The sequence below is a fragment of the Mesocricetus auratus genome, unplaced genomic scaffold (genome assembly GCF_017639785.1).
Source record: "Mesocricetus auratus isolate SY011 unplaced genomic scaffold, BCM_Maur_2.0 Super-Scaffold_100676, whole genome shotgun sequence".
NCBI classification, from domain to species: Eukaryota; Metazoa; Chordata; class Mammalia; order Rodentia; family Cricetidae; genus Mesocricetus; species Mesocricetus auratus.
Genome location: NW_024429266.1, coordinates 28,146,619 through 28,165,897, shown reverse-complemented (window position 1 = coordinate 28,165,897; position 19,279 = coordinate 28,146,619). Strand labels below are relative to the sequence as shown.

Genomic DNA, 19,279 nt, shown 5'->3' with positions numbered 1-19,279 from the left:
TTCATGTGCCTATAGCACAAAGAGAGATGCTCTCTCAGCCTGGACTCTTAGGGGAGTGCCTTGACCCTACCAAGAGTAAAATGATAGACTCTAGACATCCCCTATGTGGAAGGATTTGGCAATAGGGTGGGAGGGAGGGTGGAAGGGGAGTGCGGGAGGAGGGGAGGGAGAGGGAACTGGGATTGACATGTAAAACAAGCTATTTAAAATTTTAAAAAAAAGTATAATGTAAAAAAAAAAAAGAATTATGCATATGGCTGGGCAGTGGTGGCGCATGCCTTTAATCCCAGGAGGCAGAGGCAGGCGGATCACTGTGAGTTCGAGGCCGGACTAGACCGACAGCCTCCAAAATAATACAGAGAAACCCTGTCTCGTAAAAAACCAATATATATATATATATATATATACATATATATATGTGCATATGTATATAGTTACATTTTTTTAAGTTATTGCCCTAGTTAAATTATTTTGGGAAGCTTCCGTCATTGTACAACTATGTTTCTGAGAATTACAGACTATTACCACCCATGTCTTTTATCTACAAGATTAGGTCTTAAGTGTGTTTGTTCTTACTTTTCCTTCTCCTAGAGTATACTTGATATTTGCTGTCTTTGTATGTAGTTTCATATCAAACCCAAATCTTTTTCGAAGGCTACAAGGGGAATTGTAGTAAGACATCCACCCTGCCTGTGCCAGTAGCACTGACCACACCCAATGGGCGTGGTCACAGGTGCGGACATGACAGAGGATAGGACTGGGTCTGGGGTCCTAGTCCCCAATGCTCTCTCTTGCTTCTGGTTGGGTCACAGAGGGCAAGGGTGAATCCTTGGAACTGGAACTTGAGGCAGTCACCAGCTTCTTGTGTAAGGGCATTCTCCCGGAATAAACTTCACTTAACCTGTAAAAAAAAAAAAAAAAAAAAGAAAACCTTCCTGTACAAAAATACTCAGAAATACACAATGTGCACCTTAATATCTCATCAAGATTTATTTGCTCTCAATCTCAATCCCCATCTCCATTCTGATTTCCCTGTCAAAGACAGTGGATGTCCTTGCACAATCTATATTCAAAGTCCTATGAGGGGGTAAACAGCAGTTTACAACTTGTACATTAGGTTGAGTGGGACTAAAGGACTGCCCTTTTCTGTGTGTCCTGTTTTCTGATAAATAATGGTCTCAATTGCATTAAAAGTTCATGAGTAACTTCTTTTTGTTTTTCCTTTTTCTTATTTAAATAAGAAAAAGCTTGTTTTACATTTCAATACTAGTTCCCTCTCCTCCCCTCCTTCCCCTCCCACTGCCAATCCCTTATCCATTCCCCTTTCTGCTACCCAGGGAGGGTGAGACATTCCTTGGGGGATCTTCAAAGTATGTCATATCATTTGGAACAGGGCCTAGGCTGAGAGAGTATCCCTCTATATGCAATGGGCTCCCAAAGTCCATTTGTGTACTAGGGATAAATACGGATCCACTTCCAGAGGTCCCATAGATTAACTAGACTTCCAAACTGACATCCATGTTCAGGGAGTCTGGAACAGTTCTATGTTCCTTTCCTTGCAGTCTGGGTTTCATGAGCTTCCCCTTGTTCAGGTCAGCTGTTCCTGTGAGTTTCTCCAGCCTGGTCTTGACCCCTTTGCTCATCACTCCTCCCTCTACCTCTCCAACTGGATTCAAGGAGTTCAGCTCAGTGTTTAACTGTGGGTGTTTGCTTCTGCTTCCATCAGCTACGGGATGAAAGCTCTAAGATGGCAGCCTCTGAATTATTGCTTAGATTCTTAGTTGGGGTCAACCCTGTAGATCTCTGGACATTTCCTTAGTGCCATATTTCTCTTTAAACTTATAAAGGCTCCCTCTATTATCATATCTCTTTTCTTGCTCTCCTATATTCTTCCCTGACTCAATCTTCCTGCTCTTTCATATCCTCCTCTTTTCCCTCCTCTTATCCCCTTCTCCTTCTCCTAAATCCCTATCTCCTCTCTCCATGCTCCCAATTAGCTCAGGAGATCTTGTCCTTTTCTCCTTCTCCGGGGGACAATGGACCCTAAGAGGGACATACATGAGTAACTTTGTTGATTTCATAATTAGAGAACAAAATGATTGACTTACAATTTACCATTAATACAATTTATGGTAAAGGTGATTTCTATTATTCTAAATACCACTGGCAGTGATGGCTCATGCTAGAGGGATGTGCAGAATTGGTGTCAGGAAGATCATGAGTTCAAGTCTAGCCTGAATTAAGTAAATAAACTAATGCTACCATAAAAAAAAAAATCTATTCCCTGTCATCTGTTCCTCCCTTCCAGGACTTCTTTTTTTAAATTTTTTTTATTTTATTTAAATTACAAGCAAGCTTGCTTCACATGTCAATCAATCCCAGCTCCCTCTCCCTCCCCTCCTCTTCTGCACCCCTCCACCCCCCAACCCCCCACCCAATCCCCACACTGTTCCCCAGGGAGGGTGGGGCCCTCCATGGGGGATATCCAGAGTCTGTCATTTCATTCAGGACAGGATCTAGGCCCTCCCCTATGTGTCCAGGCAGAGAGAGCCTCCCCTCATTATGGAATGGGCACCCAAAGTCCATTTGTGTGCCAGGGATAAATACTGATCTACTATCCAGAGCCCCATAAATTGCCTTGGTCTCCTCACTGACACCCACATTCAGGGGGTCTGGATCAGTCCCATGCTGGCCTCCCAGCTATCAGTCTAGGGTCCAAGATCTCACCATTGTTCAGGTCAGCTGTTTCTCTGGGTTTCACCAGCCCAGTCTTGACCCATTTGCTTATCACTCTTCCCTCTCTGCCACCGGGTTTCAGGAGTTCAGTTCAGTGTTTAGCTGTGAGTGTCTACCTCTGCTTCCATCAGTCACTGGATAAAGGTTCTAGGATGGCATATAAGGTAGTTGTCAAACTCATTATCAGGGAGGGGCATTTAAGGTAGTCTCTTCACGTTTAGTTTGCCAGTTGGTGTCATCCTTGTAGATCTCTGGAAATCTCACTAGTGCCAGATCTCTCCTCAAACCTAAAATGATTCCCTCTATTATGGTATCTTTTTTTTTCTGTAACCTTATGGTCACTATTACTATGTCACCACTAGATGGTGCCCTAAGTACAAGTTCGCAATGTGTCCATACCTGTTGTGCCTTCATTATTTCTGCTGTAGAAACCAAACCCAAAGCCAAGAATGCCCTAATTGTGAACTTGCTATGTTGTTTAAGATGGCGTGCATGAGTGTCTTAAAAGCATAATTTACCATTTTGAACCTTTATAGGAGCCAAGGCAGACACAGATGTTCATTTTTATTCATTTCCTTTGTTTAGGCTTGGCAGGATTTTACTTGGTATTTAGGAATGATTGAGCCTAAACTAGGAATAAAAGTTGTATCTGTTCGCTGTTTCTCCTCCTCTCAAGTAGACATTGATTCTTTCTGCTATTATGCTATTATGTATGAGACTGGCAGTCACCTGATCACCTACACCATAATACTAGATTATACCTGAATCCAGAGCCTGTTGAGATCATTGTGTGACTAAAACCCAATCTGAGACTTCTGTAGCCAACCACAGGTGATTCTGTCTCCTTGGAGTCTTCGGTCTCATTATGCCAACAGGCAGGTTCAGAGGCTCTGTCTGTAGATATTAGCCTGGGGCCAAGGACTGTTTGGATCGATCCACTGATGCTGGATTTCACTCACTTAGCACGGATCTGTGCTTCATTTAATTCTCTGCCCTCCAGAAGGTAGAACCTTTCTTTGTCCTACTGCATAAAACCCAGGAAAGGACAATAGAGCAATCTGCTGACTGCCAAGGCATACATAGTCCAAAGGGTCTATTTGGGACACCAGCCATGGAACTCTGTTCAGTGCTGTGTTTCACTGTGGGTTTACATGGTGTAGGTTCTTGCTTTGAGGTCTAGAGTGAATTCCCTTTATTCCACAAGGGGAATATGTTTCCTCAGATGCTGTGCTGCTTGTGTTTAGGGAAACTGAGACACAAACAACTTTGTCTTTTGCTTTCTTCAGTGTATCTTTGTGATTATTACCCTAAAAGCAAGTGCTGTGATCTCTCACCAATGTCCTTCACTCTGGGGAGGTCAGTTCTCACAGGAATGTGTGCCTGACTGGTGTGTGGGTGGGAAGACTACCATTGGAGGCTTTACCCACATTTTGCTCTGCATTCCTGGCATGGTTCATCCCAGACAGCACTCTCACCTAGTGATGTATTCTCCTCTCAAGAGTCCCACCCTGAAACATCTTCACACTCAAGACTAGGTTTCAGTGTCTGGTTTTTGAGGGGATGTAGCCTTTTAATTTGTAACAAGTCTCTTAAAATTAAGTACTTGTGTGCTATTAAAGTGGTAATGATGTGATTAAGTATTTTCTTGTGTGTGCTATTAAAGTGGTAATGATGGGATTAAAAGCATGAACCGGTGTCTGTGATCAAGCAATATTACTGGAGTTTTAGGGCAACTGACTGATCTGAGGGTAAGTGGTGAAAGCAGTGAGAGGAGATGTAATCGATGAAGCACATTGGGAAGAAAAGATAAATGAGTTCAGTGGCCCAAAGAGTGGAAAGAGAGAAAGAATTAGGGAAGTGGAAGACATATACGTAAATAAGCAATGCAATCTCGGGCAAGCTGTAGTCTTGTTAATCACTGTTTCATTTCTGCCCCTGTGAGGTGATTTAGAAAGTCTTCATGTGAGTAGCATAGTTCCCATGGGGTGATTTCTTCTGCTTTGGTGGGTGGAGGTAGGATTTCACATTATCATAAAAAGTTGTTCTTACTTGAATGGTAGTCTGTTGGCTCCCAGTTATTCAGGGTGCTTTGGCTTCTTATCCTATTAGAAAGGTGCTTATTGAGATTCTTTTGTTCCTATAGTGCCAGATAACATTGTCTTTAGGACAGTGACTAAATACCAGGTGTTTTACCCAACTTTTAATTACCCTGTGAACTGAATAAGAGTTCATATTCTTTAGCAAAATCATTTTCTTAGTGCTGGCTATGCTGTGTATTCATAGCTATCATTATCTTTTATTCAAGTTTACAATTCTGAAGATAATGTATAGTGCAAGGCTATAAATATTACTAGCATACTCAAGAGTTTTCACTTGCTGAATGGCTTCAAGATGCTGTGTATTTTCATTTAATTTAGTTTTCTTACCCCTCTGCTTGGCCATCATGTCTCATTTCTTTTGTACCAGGAGCATGTGGATAGCAGCAATTTCCCTCTCATATAATGGATATGTTATTCTAATCTCCTGAGATTTTGGAAACTGACAACTGAACTTATTTGAATTGTATATTTTTTAAATGAATTCCAAATTAATTCCTCAAGGGTTTTCATCCTGGTAATAATATTCTGATGCTTTCTGCATGGAACTTGTAACATTTTTAATGAACAAACCTGCTTCCCTTATTGCCCCTCTCTGCTTCATTCAAAGAGATGGCATTTCATGTATACCTGATTTTCTGATATTATGTTTGTTAGCATAATGGTTTTGTGTGTAGAAAATTAAATCTTCAGTTCCTAATGCAATAATCTAACTTTCCCAGTGGAGTTTCTAGTAGCATATTAACATGTTTAATCTTTGGCCATGAAGGTTATGATAATAAAGTGTTAGCCACACCATGCTGGCACACCCCTTTAAATCCCAGCACTCAAGAGGCAGAGGCAGGCCGATCTCTGTGAGTTAGAAGCCAGCCTGGTCTACAAAGTGAGTTCCAGGACAGGCTCCAAAACTATACAGAGAAATCCTGTCTTGAAAAGAAAAATTCCTTTGTCTTCCATTTCTTGACTGCTATCAGATTTACTGAGTTCTTTTCTTCTGTTACTTTCCTGATGATTTATGAGGACCCTCTGCTTATTCTTGCTCAGCCAAGTCAGTTAGCAGCCTTGGTGTTCTGTCCTCTCTGCACTTTGACCAGAGCTTCTGGGTCTGCTAACTGACCATTTGGAGGCTCACATGCTGCTGTCAGTGTGGGTGATGATATGCAAACTGTTAGAAAGTGTGCCCTTACTTACATGATGTTTTCAGACTTTCAGTAGTGTTAACTTTCTAAGTGTTTAAAGAGTTTTTTTCTTTTTGGCTCATGTAAGAATCTGTCAAAACTCCTTAAGACGTTTATCATTGATGTGTCTCGAGAGTGCTTCCTTATGTCAGAGTATTCAAGTTAGGGAGATGACATGGAAATTCCTTGTCACAGTCTATTCATTCATCAGTGCTCTGGGGAATGTACAGTACTGTTTTTGAAAGTACTGCTTAAGGCTTTCCTGGTGCGCCAGGAAAATGTTTGTTGAGATTCTCTATGGCTTTTGCGTGGATGTTTTATAAGTTAAACACTGATATGTCAGAGATTAACATTAGCACAGAAACAAGCCCAGGTACTCAATTATTTGATCATTTGAAGAGGCTGATTGATCATGACACTGGTTCTTGTGTAAAAGCATGGACCCCTCCTGATACAGTATCAGCTGTGTTTTAAGAAGTGTACATTTCATAATAATAGTAATAATCATACCTTGACAGGGTTACCGGCATACTGTTATGTGAAGTTATAACTTCACTGGGATGCTTTGGCATACATTTTAAATTGAGCAATGTTCTGAGTTCTAACATCAGCTTTTAAACTGTTAGCTTCATTTTCAAAGGAAGTTAAATTCAAGTAAAAAAGTATACAAATGTACAAGTCTCATCTTAAACATGTGAATCTTTGTATTTGTGAAAATAAACCTGCCACTTGTTAACATAATTTTACTCTCACACACACCCAAATAGTGGCCCTGTTTTGCATTTTGCATATCTCTTTATAGTCAGTCAGCCTTGCTGCACACAGCTGACTCTGATAGCTCCCTCAAACGTCTTCTCTGGTATCATATATTATATAAATAAGCTTTAAGCTTATAAGAAAATGAGAGTTTAAAAACGGGAAGGTGCTGCATTAGAGCTTTTGTTAAAATGATGGGATTTTTGAGGCCTCCTCACTGAGTCTTATGACCACACTTTGAAAATCACTGCATCAAAGCTCAAAAGGTGTTGCCACTCATTCTGTGCACATGACCCTGTAGTAGTAATACACCCCTTCAAATTAGCAGTTCAAATCTTACTAAGAAGACATTTCAGATTTTTTTCAGAATGTATTTTCTTGGTTTTTGTGTATATGAGTTCTCAGATTTTGAGGGGTTTGTATTATATTTATTTATTCATTCAATGTTTTATATCCCCATCCGTATTATTATTAATAATTTTACAGCCAGGCAGTGGTGGCGCACGCCTTTAATCCCAGCACTCGGGAGGCAAAGGCAGGCGAATCTCTGTGAGTTCAAGGTCGGGCTGGATTGACAGTGTGCAAAACAATACAGAGAAACCCTGTCTCGTAAAAACCAAAAAAAAAAAAAAAAACAATAGTAATAATAATTTTACATTTTGGTAGGAAAGGCCACAAATCCTCTCATTTGACCCAGACATTTTACAGTTTTGTTAGATCACCTGCCTTGTTTTTGTCCTTAAGTGCTTTTCCAATTTACTTGGCGTGTATGGAATTAAAAGAGGCATGGCATCATGAGGAAGGAGATGGAGATAGGAGATCCTAAGTTAGTGGGTCAACATCATGCATTAAATTCTGGATGATTAACATACTACTAGGTGAGAGTTTACTTCTCCACTTTGTCATCAATAATCCTATCCTGGACACTGCCTGGAGTAGAAGGGACAGGACAGCAGAGCAAGGGACAGATGTACTGGCCTACAGAAAAGGGCCTGGCTCACCCATAAGATTGGGAAAAGGCAAATGCAACTGCACAGGGTAGCTGTGGAAGCTGTTTTTGTTTTGTTTTGTTTTCACTTTTTCAATAAAACAGGAAGAAGGAAATGAGCTGAGAATGAAGATGAGTACATTGTACCTCACTTCTCTTGCCCCTCCCCTTTCTCTCCGCCTACAGCCTCCGCACATACCCATCATCATACTTCTAAACTACTGGACAGCATTTCTGCAGTTGCCTCCTCCTTGTATTGTTGTCATTTGTTTTCCAGGATACGGTGCCTTTAGACTTTTCCTGCTACCTAACTTCCCAGTCACATTCAGTCTCCTGCTTCCACTCATCTCCCAGTCTGTACACATTAGAATATATCTCAGATCTTACCTTGGATTTTTATCTTCTAGTTGTGCTGTTCCTCCGGTAACTTGTCATCCATCTAAATACTCTGTCTGTAAAGATGACCCTGAATACAAATAAAATAATACATGATACCATCCTCCTCTCTAGTGACCCCACTCCGGTTGTCATCATTTATAAGTTTTGTTAACACTGGAGGCTTACTGAGTTCAGAACTTAGCTCCTGATCTCTACCCATGTCCAGTCTTTTTTCATTTCAGCAAGCCTTACTCCATCTTTCCAGTTAAATATGCCTAAACTGGGGTATTCGCCCTTAATTCCTTTATTTTCTCCCACTCAATATCCAAGCTGTCTGCTTTCCTTCTAAGATAGAACCACTATGACCATGGTCCCAGCCACAAGCCTTTGTCCTGATTTAACATCACAGTAAGTAGCATTCTCAGTGGTCTATGTGTTTACCCTCTTGTCCTACAGTCTCTTAGCACAGCATGGAGAGTGATCCTGTTGATAAGTTAAATTCCTCTTTACTTAAAAACCCACCACCAGAGGCTGGAGAGAGGCAAAGCTCCTAAGACCATCTCTTGCTCTTACAAAGGACTAGGGTTCTGTCCTCTGCACCTGCATGGTGACTTACAACCTGTTTGTATCTCCAGTTCTAGGAAAGCCAACACACTTTTCTGACCTCTACAAGTAACAAGTCCAGACACACATGGCACACATACGTAAAAGCAGGCAGAACACACACACATAAAACAAGAAATAAAAACCTAAAAAAGAGACTGAACAACAACAACAAAAGAGAACAAGAACTTCCAGTAACTTACGTATCTCAAAGAGTTAGATACTGCCTACTGCCTCCTCATGTCTCTTGTTGCATCCTTTAGTGTTTTCTCCCTCTCTTCAGCTGACACCACATTGGCTTCCTCCGTTGTTCCTTGAACTCATCATTCCTTATTACTGGTTCTTGTTCCTTTTGCCTTAAATGTCAATTCCTACTATTTTGTGTGGCCTCTTGTCTTGTCTCCTTCACGCTTCAATGTCTAGTTAATTTTAATGGCATTTTTTAAACCTTGAATCCTGATGTCACATTGCTACGCCCTCCCTCCCTCCCTCCCTTCGTTCCTCCTCCTCCCCCTCTCTTTCCCTTCCCCTCTCTTTCCTCTTTCCTTCTCTCTCCGTCTCTTTCCCTCTCTTTGTTTATTTGAGTCAGCAATTCTGTGTATAGTCTTGGTTGTCCTGAAACTAACTCTGTAGATCAGGACCTTGAACTTACAGAGCTCCACCTGCCAGTGCCTCTCCTGTGCTAGGATTAAAGCCTAAAGCCTATGCCACTGCTGCCTGGGTAGCAAATTGGTCTTTAAAAGTATTCAAAAGTGGGGCTGCAGAGATGGCCCATACTGCCCTTGCAAAGAACCCAAGTTCCATTCCTAGTACCCATGTCAGGTGGCTCACATATGCGTGCTAACACCAACTCCAGGGAATGTAATGCCTGTGGCTCTGGGGCACCTACAGTTTTGTGCATGTAACCCCACAGAAACACATATTTAAAAATAAGTATAAAAAGTAAATACTTAGAAGTTACAGTGCTTAACTACTGCTTCAGGATAACCCTTAACTCATTTATAAGCAAAAATTAGAATGTTTCTCTTAAAATTGAAGAATTAGATTTATATATTGTGTAATTTGAGACTAGCATTTGTTAAGTATTTTCACATATTTATGAATCTATATGTAAGTTAACTTAAAAAATTAACTCAGACATTTTTCTCCTTTAATCATCAGGGCTGCACTATCTCTGGTACAGGTGTTGCACTCAATACTGTTTACATGAAACTCTCTCTCTCTCTCTCTCTGTGTGTGTGTGTGTCTTTCTCTCTTTCTCCCCCCCCCCTTGCCCTCTCCTCCTCTCCCCCTCTGTCCTGCTTTCTGTCTAGGCTTGGCCTCTTGTCACAGACCTCTTAGTGTTGGATCATAGGATATGCCATTGCACCTAGAAAAGTGACTGTTTTTACCCCTCTTTTATTTCTTCATCATTTAAATCTTGAATAAAATTTCTCTGTACAAACCTTGGTTTCTCATAGTTTAATGGCTATAACTAGGTAGTCATTTATTTGGTTGGTTTGTACATGAACTAACTTTTTTTGGGATTCCAAAGCTTGCATCGAGCCTATTGCACGGTTTCAATGAGTGGTGTTGGAACGTAGTCTTCATTGGCAGACATAGGCAGACATATTATTTACAGGGCTTTTAACTGATACAGTGGTTCTCACTCTGTGAGCAGACTCAGAACTGGGTTTCAGGGTGACAGTACAGCCTGGTTTATTTTTCCTGGATTGTGTTTAGTGTTCTGGGATTCAGAGCGTTTTACTGGGTTGTAGAAAAATTTCATCAGCGTGTAGGGAGTGAATCCAGGTCAGAAGTAAGTAAGAAATGTTTGACTTCTCCAGTTTAGAAAAACCTAATTGCCCTATTTCTGGGTATCACCAGAAGGTACTGTTGGACTGTAAAATTGACCACGTAGACACCAAAGATTATTTCTTATGACCATTCTGTCATAGAGTTTAAAGAAAACTGGCAAAGTTATTTTCCAACTACCTTTGATTTTCTCCCACCTTTGTGTGTGTGTGTGTGTGTGTGTGTGTGTTTAATTTTTAATTTACTTACCAACAAAATCATAAATGAATGAATAAAATGCCTATTTTGTGAAAGAGAAACAGTGCTTTGGGAGTAGCCTTTCTAGACTTGTTTATTAAAAACTGGAAATATGGTCAAATTAATGTTTTCCAATCTAGTTGAGACTAGTTTGCTTTTATGTTTGTTTTCTTTAAGAAATTTAAAGTCAATTTAAAAAGAGGGTAACTTGGTTTTGCCTGATTATTACCAAACTATTAGGGAATTTCACACATCTGCTTCAGAATGCAGTTCCTCATAGACTACTGCATTGTTCAGTTTTAATAGGCCTCATTTATCCTGTAAATAAACCTGCATTTCTTGCTTGATCAAGTGAGCAACCAATAGGGGTCAGATGTGGCAAACACTTTAACAAAAAGCACATGTCTCCTTCAGGCTGGGCTAGAACCATATCGAGATGCTTGAAGTTATTAATGGCAGTAAAATTTATGCTTCCTCCTGTTTTCCCAATTAAATCAAGGAACCTTTTTTCCTAAGATTCCTCTATCACCAGCTGGTTCTAATACTGTGTGTGTGTGAATATTGCCTGGGGTGTCTCTATCCTACATGGTGAAACTTGGTCAAAGCACAGTAAGTGTGTAGTGTGGATTTTGAGCTAAAAAGCAGTTCTTGTTAAGGGCTTTATTTTGGTCTTTATCATTTGTATCTGAAGTTAGCCTTATTGTAAGGTTTATTACAAACAAGTTGCTACAGTATTTGGGGGCATAATAAAAATCTGTAAACAAGGTAATAAACTAATTGAAGACATGTCGAAAATAAACTAGTTGAACATACTTAAGAGAATGGAAATCTATCAGTTTTGAATATTAGAGTACTTGGAATGGTCATTATTATATAATTTGCCTAAATTAATGTCTAGCTTATTGTTAGATTTTCAATTTTGTTTCCCATTTTGATAAGTAACTGAACACAGCAGTTTATCACAAAACCCTTGCTAAACATCCGTACTGATAGTTTCAGTTGTCCCTCTTAACTCTTGCTTTAAAAGCGTTGTGTTGTATCTGTTCAAGTCCTCATATATCTGCTGTCAATAAATGTATTATAAAATAAACGACCATTCAATAGAATTGCAGTCTTAAAAATTAGGTTGTCCAAATTCCAATTTAAACCAAACATATAATATATAGTACATATATATATATATCAAGCATAAAATTATATGGAAATATAAAGATATTTTTAGACTGAGGATGTGCTTATCCAGCATGCCTAAGGTCTTAGAGTCAATCCCCTATACCAGAAAAATAGTTTTTCATAATAATCTTAAACGCATTTTAATATATTTTGATATAGATGATAAATGTATTCAATAATTGCTGCAGATAGCTTCTGATAGGTAGGTTTATCCTGTGGCATTTTCTTTATACTGTATTATTAGTAGGTATTAAGAACTCTAATGCTAGCCAGGCGGTGGTGGCGCACGTCTTTAATCCCAGCACTCGGGAGGCAGAGGCAGGCGGATCCTCTGTGAGTTTGAGGCCAGGCTGGACCGAAAGCCTCCAAAACAATACAGAGAAACCCTGTCTCGTAAAACCAAAAAAAAAAAAAAAAAAAAAAGAACTCTAATGCTGTTTTAGTCTTAGTTTAAGTGCAAAATGCTGTATTCATAGAGTGTTTTCAAGATAAAATATTGCCTAATGCTGCACTATTCTAAATACAGGTGCTCCAGTCGTATTTTTTCTTTGCTTGGAGTGCTCTACTTTGAACAAAGATGGCATGGGGTATAGAAGGGAATGAGAGTCTGACTAATAATGTGGCTCATTATGTGTGTTCTCAGTCTGTTCTGTGATGTTGAACTGGGTCTATAACAAGAGCAGAAATTTGGGGTTGTATTCTAATGTCCTAAACTCATGTTTCTGCTTGAGTGATCTGTGAATGGAAAATCTCCAATGTCTTACAAAATTAGTGACTGAGTCCTGTTTCTACTGACCACTTCAAAGATGAACAAATGAAGACATTTTAAAACCCAAAACTGATCAGCAGGCATTTTATCCTGTAATTGGCAGAAAATCAATTGTGAGAGCGGCCCAGAAATGCTTTTCTTCTGCTTCAGCTGCTCTAGCTGAGCTACAGCTGTAAATTGCTTTAAAAAGAAAGGGGGTGGGGCAATACTTCTTATAAACTCTGGAGTGGACTTTGTAAGTGCAGCAATTCCCCCAAAATCAGTTACTGGAGTTAATGACCAGTTTGTTAAGGTATTAACACTCTTCAGCTGGGAATGACCAATTTTGGGCAGAATGACTGCTCAGATGCTAAGATGATTCAGTAATATATTCAAATAATGATCCAGCTCGTTAACAGTGAATTCCTGAGGAAATCCTATCAAAGTGCTTATGCCCTCTGCATTAATAGCCAGTGAGCTCATCATGATTCATGTTTGTAACCATAAATGCCAAAGGAATCATAATAACTGGGCTATTTTTTCAAACCTACCCTTATTACTTGAACAGATTTGGCTAACTCACATCCCATTATTTAAGTCTACTTCTCAAAATATTCCATCTGTCCACTGCTCTGCACAAAATTTGCAGAACCCAGAGTGCCATGCCAGCAGACCAATGGCTGGCAGCCTGTTTTTGCTTGTGATGCCATTAGAGAAAACTGTTATAAATAACATTTACAGGAGGGCTGTAGTAGGTTGGGCAGAGTTTATAGCTCACGAATTCTGATGAGAAAATCATATCATCAGGCCCATGTTTCTTGTAGGAAATAACTGAAAGAACAAGAGATGGTGGCCTTTATAGAGTATGAGAGTTCCCCTGCGGCCTAATTTAAAAGATGTAGTAGTTCATTCCCTTGGGGTGGGAGCCAGGCTAAGATATACCTGCCTTCTGAGAAAGCAAAATTGAAAACGTTTTGCCTTTGCACATGTATACCATAAAAACTTATGTAAACATGATTTTCTCTGGCAGGTAAGCATAATTAAATGTCAAAATATAAAATATGATTATTAAAATCTATGAATTATAGATTGTTTTGACCTCAAATTATTGGCATTGGGAATGCCTGCTTTAATATTATTTGGAAGGTGCCTACTGTCCCCAAGCTCAAGGTTCCCCATGTGAAGGCTGATAAGCTCATTGAAGACTATTCATAACATTCAGTGCTGTGTCATCTGTCTAAAATATGGCTCTTTTGCATAGTAAATATTTAATATGTGATTACTATTAGTCACTTGTTATTAATTACCTTGTTATACATACTAATATTAGCATCAAACTGAGTCACTTACACAAGCTGGGCAAGCCCTCTACACTGAGTGAAGTCCCTAGTCCAGAATATTATTACCTCAGAACTCCAGAGACATTGCCCAGACTATAATTAATTTATGGCTCTTAGTTTCTGATGAACTTTATTTTTTATGTTACTGATGCTATTCTACTTGTTTCAGCAAGTTACTGTTAATCTAGGTTTCATTATTTACAACTCGAATACACTTGTTTACAATATCTTATACATAATGACTTTAAATCAACTATGTTCATCTTATATTTTATTCATGTGTAAGGATGGGGAGACCAATGATCTAATCTACTTTATACTAGGCTACTGAGTACAATAATAAATTTCTAGAAATTAAATTATTTTCCCCCAAATTACATCATCTAAAAATGGGCATCTGTCTTGATAATTCACAACTAATATAAGTGTGATTCAAAAGTTTAGATTTAAAAAATGGATCTCAAAATGCTTTCCTGGTCAAGGTTATATAAATATTTGATTTAGCAGTTTAAAGGTTTTTAGTATCTAACTTTACTAACTTGAGTATGATATATATATATGTATATATATGACATCTATAATTATAACCGTGATTTTTTTTGTTCCCAGGCAATGAAAACTACAAACAAATAGCAATGTGTGTGCTTTACCATATAAGCATGGATGACCGCTTTAAATCAATGTTTGCATATACTGACTGCATACCACAGGTAAGAATCTTAAGTGAGGAAGGCTTTTGAGAAATATACTCATCCCTAAATTGAACGTCTATATTCCATCCCCAGTCCTCAACGCTCAGGGATCATTGTGGAAGAGAGGGTAAGAAGACTGTAGTAGTCAGAAGCAGTGGGTGACTATGGGGAAAGTGTCCTGCAGACACAGCAGGGCAGCTGTACTTGTGAGCTCACAGTTATGACAGTGGACATGTCCCTGTGCAACTCTAACCAGACAAAATCCCGTTATGGAAAGGTAAGGTAGAGATGGAATCCCATCTCTAATCAGGGATGGATTAGCAACTGATAGCTGCTGGAAGAGAGTCACTTTCCTTTGAGAATGTTGCCCGGTAGTTAGTTATACTCCTCTGGAAGTCCACACAGTGAAGAACATGTGAGCAGCACAATTGGACTTGATGGGTGCAAATAAAGAGAATACAAAGTTATATGGATAGGGAACAGGGTGTGGTCCTGAGAGGAGTTGTGGGAAGCAGGTGAAGGTGATTAAAACAGATTGTACATGATCCTCAATGACCTAATTAAAAAACCAAAATAATAAATCTTTAATAAAAGGAAATATCAGTACTTTCACTCTTGTGTCTTATATCTCCTATTCCTTAAAATACTTCTTAATACTAATAGTACAGTTTTTATCAAAAAACTTAGAAGTATAGAACTAGGACTGGGCATGTAATGTAGTGGCAACACCCTTGCCTAGAGTGTTCAATGCCTGTCTCAGCAGTGACAAATAAGAATTATTATCCATACCCAGTGATAGCTAACACCTTGGTACCCATTCCTCTACATTTTTTAAGATCCACTGATTTTTATGTGTATGAGTTTTGCCTGCATATTTGTCTCCACGGGGGCCAGAAAAGAGTGTCCAATCCCTTGGAAGTGGAGTTACAAACATTTGTGAGCCATCATGTAGGTGCTGGAAATCAAACTCAGGTTCTTTGGAAGAGCAGCTTGTGCTCCTAACTTCTGAGCCATCTCTCCAGCCCCCTTGTGCATTATGAAAGTGATAATATATTAGGTTATATCACACATAACATTTTCATATGTGGAATTATTTACTGAATAAACTCATGTAGTTAAGTTTTCTTCACAAACTGTCTCTAATAGTCATATAGTATTGTTTTTCATGATCATAATTATGCAAAGCTCAGCTTTTACCATGTTATTGCATAAAAGCATCAACATATGTAAGCACATGATAAAATTAGTCATGAATGCTTGTTCATATCTTTGCAGTCATGAGTGTTAATACGCTGAGTTGTCTTTAGCTGCAGTTCATAACAGAAGGATACCTAGGTCAAAATGAATGAGCCCTGAGTCTACATATTGATCCAGTTACCTTCTAAAAAGGATGATAATATTTCCAGCCACCATTTCACCTTTAACAATAATGATTATCATTCCTCTAAAAATGTGGTGCTTCGAAATTTTGATGTATTCGAATATTGGTGAAGGTGAACATATTTTCATCTGCTTAGCATCTATAGTATAAAATTTTTATTCAGTTTTTCTAGTGGCATATTAATATTATTGATAAATAAGACTGATTTTGTAGTGTTTACCTGTCATGTTACAAATATTTTCCACATTTGTCCCATGCTTTTTAATTTAGTTTATGTTGACAGTTTTAAGTACATTGCATTCTGTGACGACAAAATGTTTTATCCAGATTCTTTTGTCTTTTATAGTACTGTTCTCAAGAATGGTTTTCTGTGATTCATCTGTGTGATATATTTCATATGTTAGGTCTGTAGGTCTCAAAGAAGTATATTTATTTTTAATCTATTTTATAAAGCTGGAGACTTGGTGATTATACTCTTGGGGTATACATTCATGGACTCACTCTTGTATCCATTAGTCACCAGTAATGAAGCTCCAACAATGTGAATCCTGGATGCTTGCAACATTGATTGATCTTTTTACTATATTTTTATGGAAGAGTTTTTTAAATTAGTAAAAGGAAAGTCAGAAGATATATAGATAAAATAAGTAAGAGGCTGTGAAAACACTTGAGAACACGACAGATCACACTTAGTAAAGTACTACTTAGCACTCCTGCTTGCACAACTCCTTCTTCTCATAAAATTGGCTCAGATTTCTCTTTTCATTAATCCAACTGTAGTAAGTTAGAATTAAAAGTTTGCTTTTCAGGAATTTTAACATTTTCTTTATGCACATTTAAAAATGTGCTATTTGAAGGAATTGTTCTCTTGCATTCGTGGGTAAAGTCACTGTGAGTATTTGTAGCAAATGGACGTCCTTCAAAGAAGACACAGTACATCTTATCAACAGGGCATGTCCTCACAGTGGTGACTGTGTCAGCTGATAGCTGCACAATGTGATCAAGCTGTCCAGCATGTGTACAGTAACAGAGTAGCCCTGTCCAGGGGAGATTACAGGTGATTCACTGCAGCCTGGCTCCAAGGGTTCCAGAGCTTTCTGCTTTGTAGTTTCAAAGGGTGTTCCTTCCCCAGTCTCCTTTATGTCTGACCTTCATTGACTACAGGATATTAGTTGGAAAGCAGCCAAAAAAATCTCTCAAAGAATGATTTTTTTATCCAGATTTAGTTTTTTTTTTAAATAACAACATTAAAAGGGAAATAAACACAAACAAGGAAGAGGTGGAAAACTTGTTACAGTAAAGATTGCATTTAGAGGTCTCCGACTCTTGGAGAATGTATAGTCTCAAACATAAAATATGAAACTTTAAATGACTCAAAAAGAAGAGTGTTTAAGAGTAATTTTTAGACATGGTTGTAAGTGTAGCTTAGAACTTGGTGTGTACACAAATTCCCCTATCGTTTCAAACCAGTCTTCCTTATGTATACTTGACAGAGTGTTCTAATATCACACATGTTGATGATGGAAGTTTTAAAACATTTGCCACATGTATTTCATGAGCCAAATTTCCTAAAATCCATTCAAGTTTTGACAATTTTGAGGGTTTTCATTTGTTTTCTTGTATCTTTCTGAAATGTTGACTGTTGAATAGTGAGATTAAGTATATCAAATTATAATATTTTGAAATTATATTTATTTTGAAAGATTTTAGTATAAGATAATATTTTGATAAAACCAAGTGATAGACTAGAATATATGTATACCTTAAGTACCATTTAAGGCTGTAACTTTTATTCCACATTGTCTAATTTTGGCAGACTTAGATAAAAGCTAAAATGCTTTTGTAGTCATCCATTGCTTATTGCAAAATAAAAGAATACTAGGAAGCAGTCAAAAATTAAATAAAAGAGTACTTCCTTCAGAAATTAAAAATATCCTCCTGTCAGGGGCAGCATTCGTGCTTCCAGTGGGCTACAAACTTACTGAGGACAGAACACCAATTGACCTATGTACTAGAAAAAGCCCTGTCACAGAGGCAGGGTCCTCAGGGCAATGTGAGTTCTGTTCTTTTTGAATTATTGATATTAATTTTTCTTTAAAGATTAAAAATAAAGATCTTCAAGTATGACACCTACATTTTTCAAGAAAACAATAATAACTCTGAAGACAGAAATGCAGTAGCTCAGCAGTGATTTGTTATCACTGTTGTGTGATCAGAGAGAGTGTTTAATATGATTATATTCTTAATTACTTAAGATGACATATGTGTGCTTCTAGACTGCAAATAAATAAAAGCATGACTTGTAGTAAAACGTGAGTCTTTCTCATCATTTGTGACTCACTCATAATGCATAATCTTATATGTTTTTAAAGAATAACCATGCAATTAGGTTAAAGTTCACTTTCTGAAAATCTTACATGTCCAGAATAGGTGATTATACATGCAGCGTTTCTCATCACTTTGCTTTCTTTGTACTTTATTGCCTGTAGTTATTTAATGTGTTCTCATTTTCTTTCCCTATTTGTCATTATTTCTCAAAATTTAAGTTCATGTCATCTTTTTTTTTTATATATGATCTTAATGGGCTCAGTGGGTGGATTGTTTCAGGTAAGCATATTTGGATAACCAGGAGTTAATGGTTGTAGTCTAATAATAGTTAAAAGTGCACATTAACAGTTCATTGTTATTTAGACCTCTGAGCTACATGTTTTGTTTAAATAGGTGCAAATGCCATCCAGATGCTTATAAAAGAATTTATTGGTAATAGAATGGCCAATCAAAGTACATGGTTAGGTAGTGATGTCATGGTGTTATTTAATATTTTGCCCTAGAACAGCATGCAGGAGTCGTCAGAGGGAACCACATGTTTCCACCGCAGTTGTCCTGTTTGGCCCCACTTTGATCTACATGCTTCTTTTTAGCTGAATGCTGGTAAACGTCCTTTCTGACAGCCCTCTTTGCTCTAGCTGCCATTATCTGCTGAGTTCAGAAACCAGAGCATCACTTCAAACAGGAGAGCTAGGGAGTAGCCAGTCAGAAGAGATTCCTGCGGCATGCACAGTTCTGGCATAATCATTCAAAGATGTTTGGGTAGGGGGGTGGGGTGGTAGAGGTGTATGAGAATACAGAGAGCTGTGGGGGTTGGCCTCTGGTCACTGGTAAATAAGTGAAGTCAGGTG

The 19,279-nt window shown here is 38.4% G+C and overlaps 1 protein-coding gene and 1 long non-coding RNA gene across 5 annotated transcripts in view; one reads left to right on the top strand and one right to left on the bottom strand.

The window, feature by feature from the left end:
• The window catches only part of Kifap3 (kinesin associated protein 3), a 125,235-nt gene that overhangs the window by 43,690 nt on the left and 62,266 nt on the right, over positions 1–19,279 (top strand). For all 3 annotated transcript variants that reach the window (XM_040737191.1, XM_040737190.1, XM_005071362.4), the window contains exon 11: positions 14,637–14,737. In XM_040737191.1, the coding sequence (XP_040593125.1) occupies positions 14,637–14,737 (101 nt within the window). The remainder of the gene's footprint in view (positions 1–14,636; positions 14,738–19,279) is intronic.
• On the bottom strand, positions 425–9,192 carry LOC121136595. Of its 2 annotated transcripts, none has more exons than XR_005873630.1 (3): positions 8,939–9,192; positions 8,142–8,220; positions 425–901 (listed from the first exon to the last, which is right to left on the bottom strand). It is a non-coding gene; the product is annotated as an uncharacterized LOC121136595 (long non-coding RNA). The 2 variants fall into 2 exon arrangements; XR_005873631.1 differs by lacking the exon at positions 425–901 and adding an exon at positions 2,833–2,883.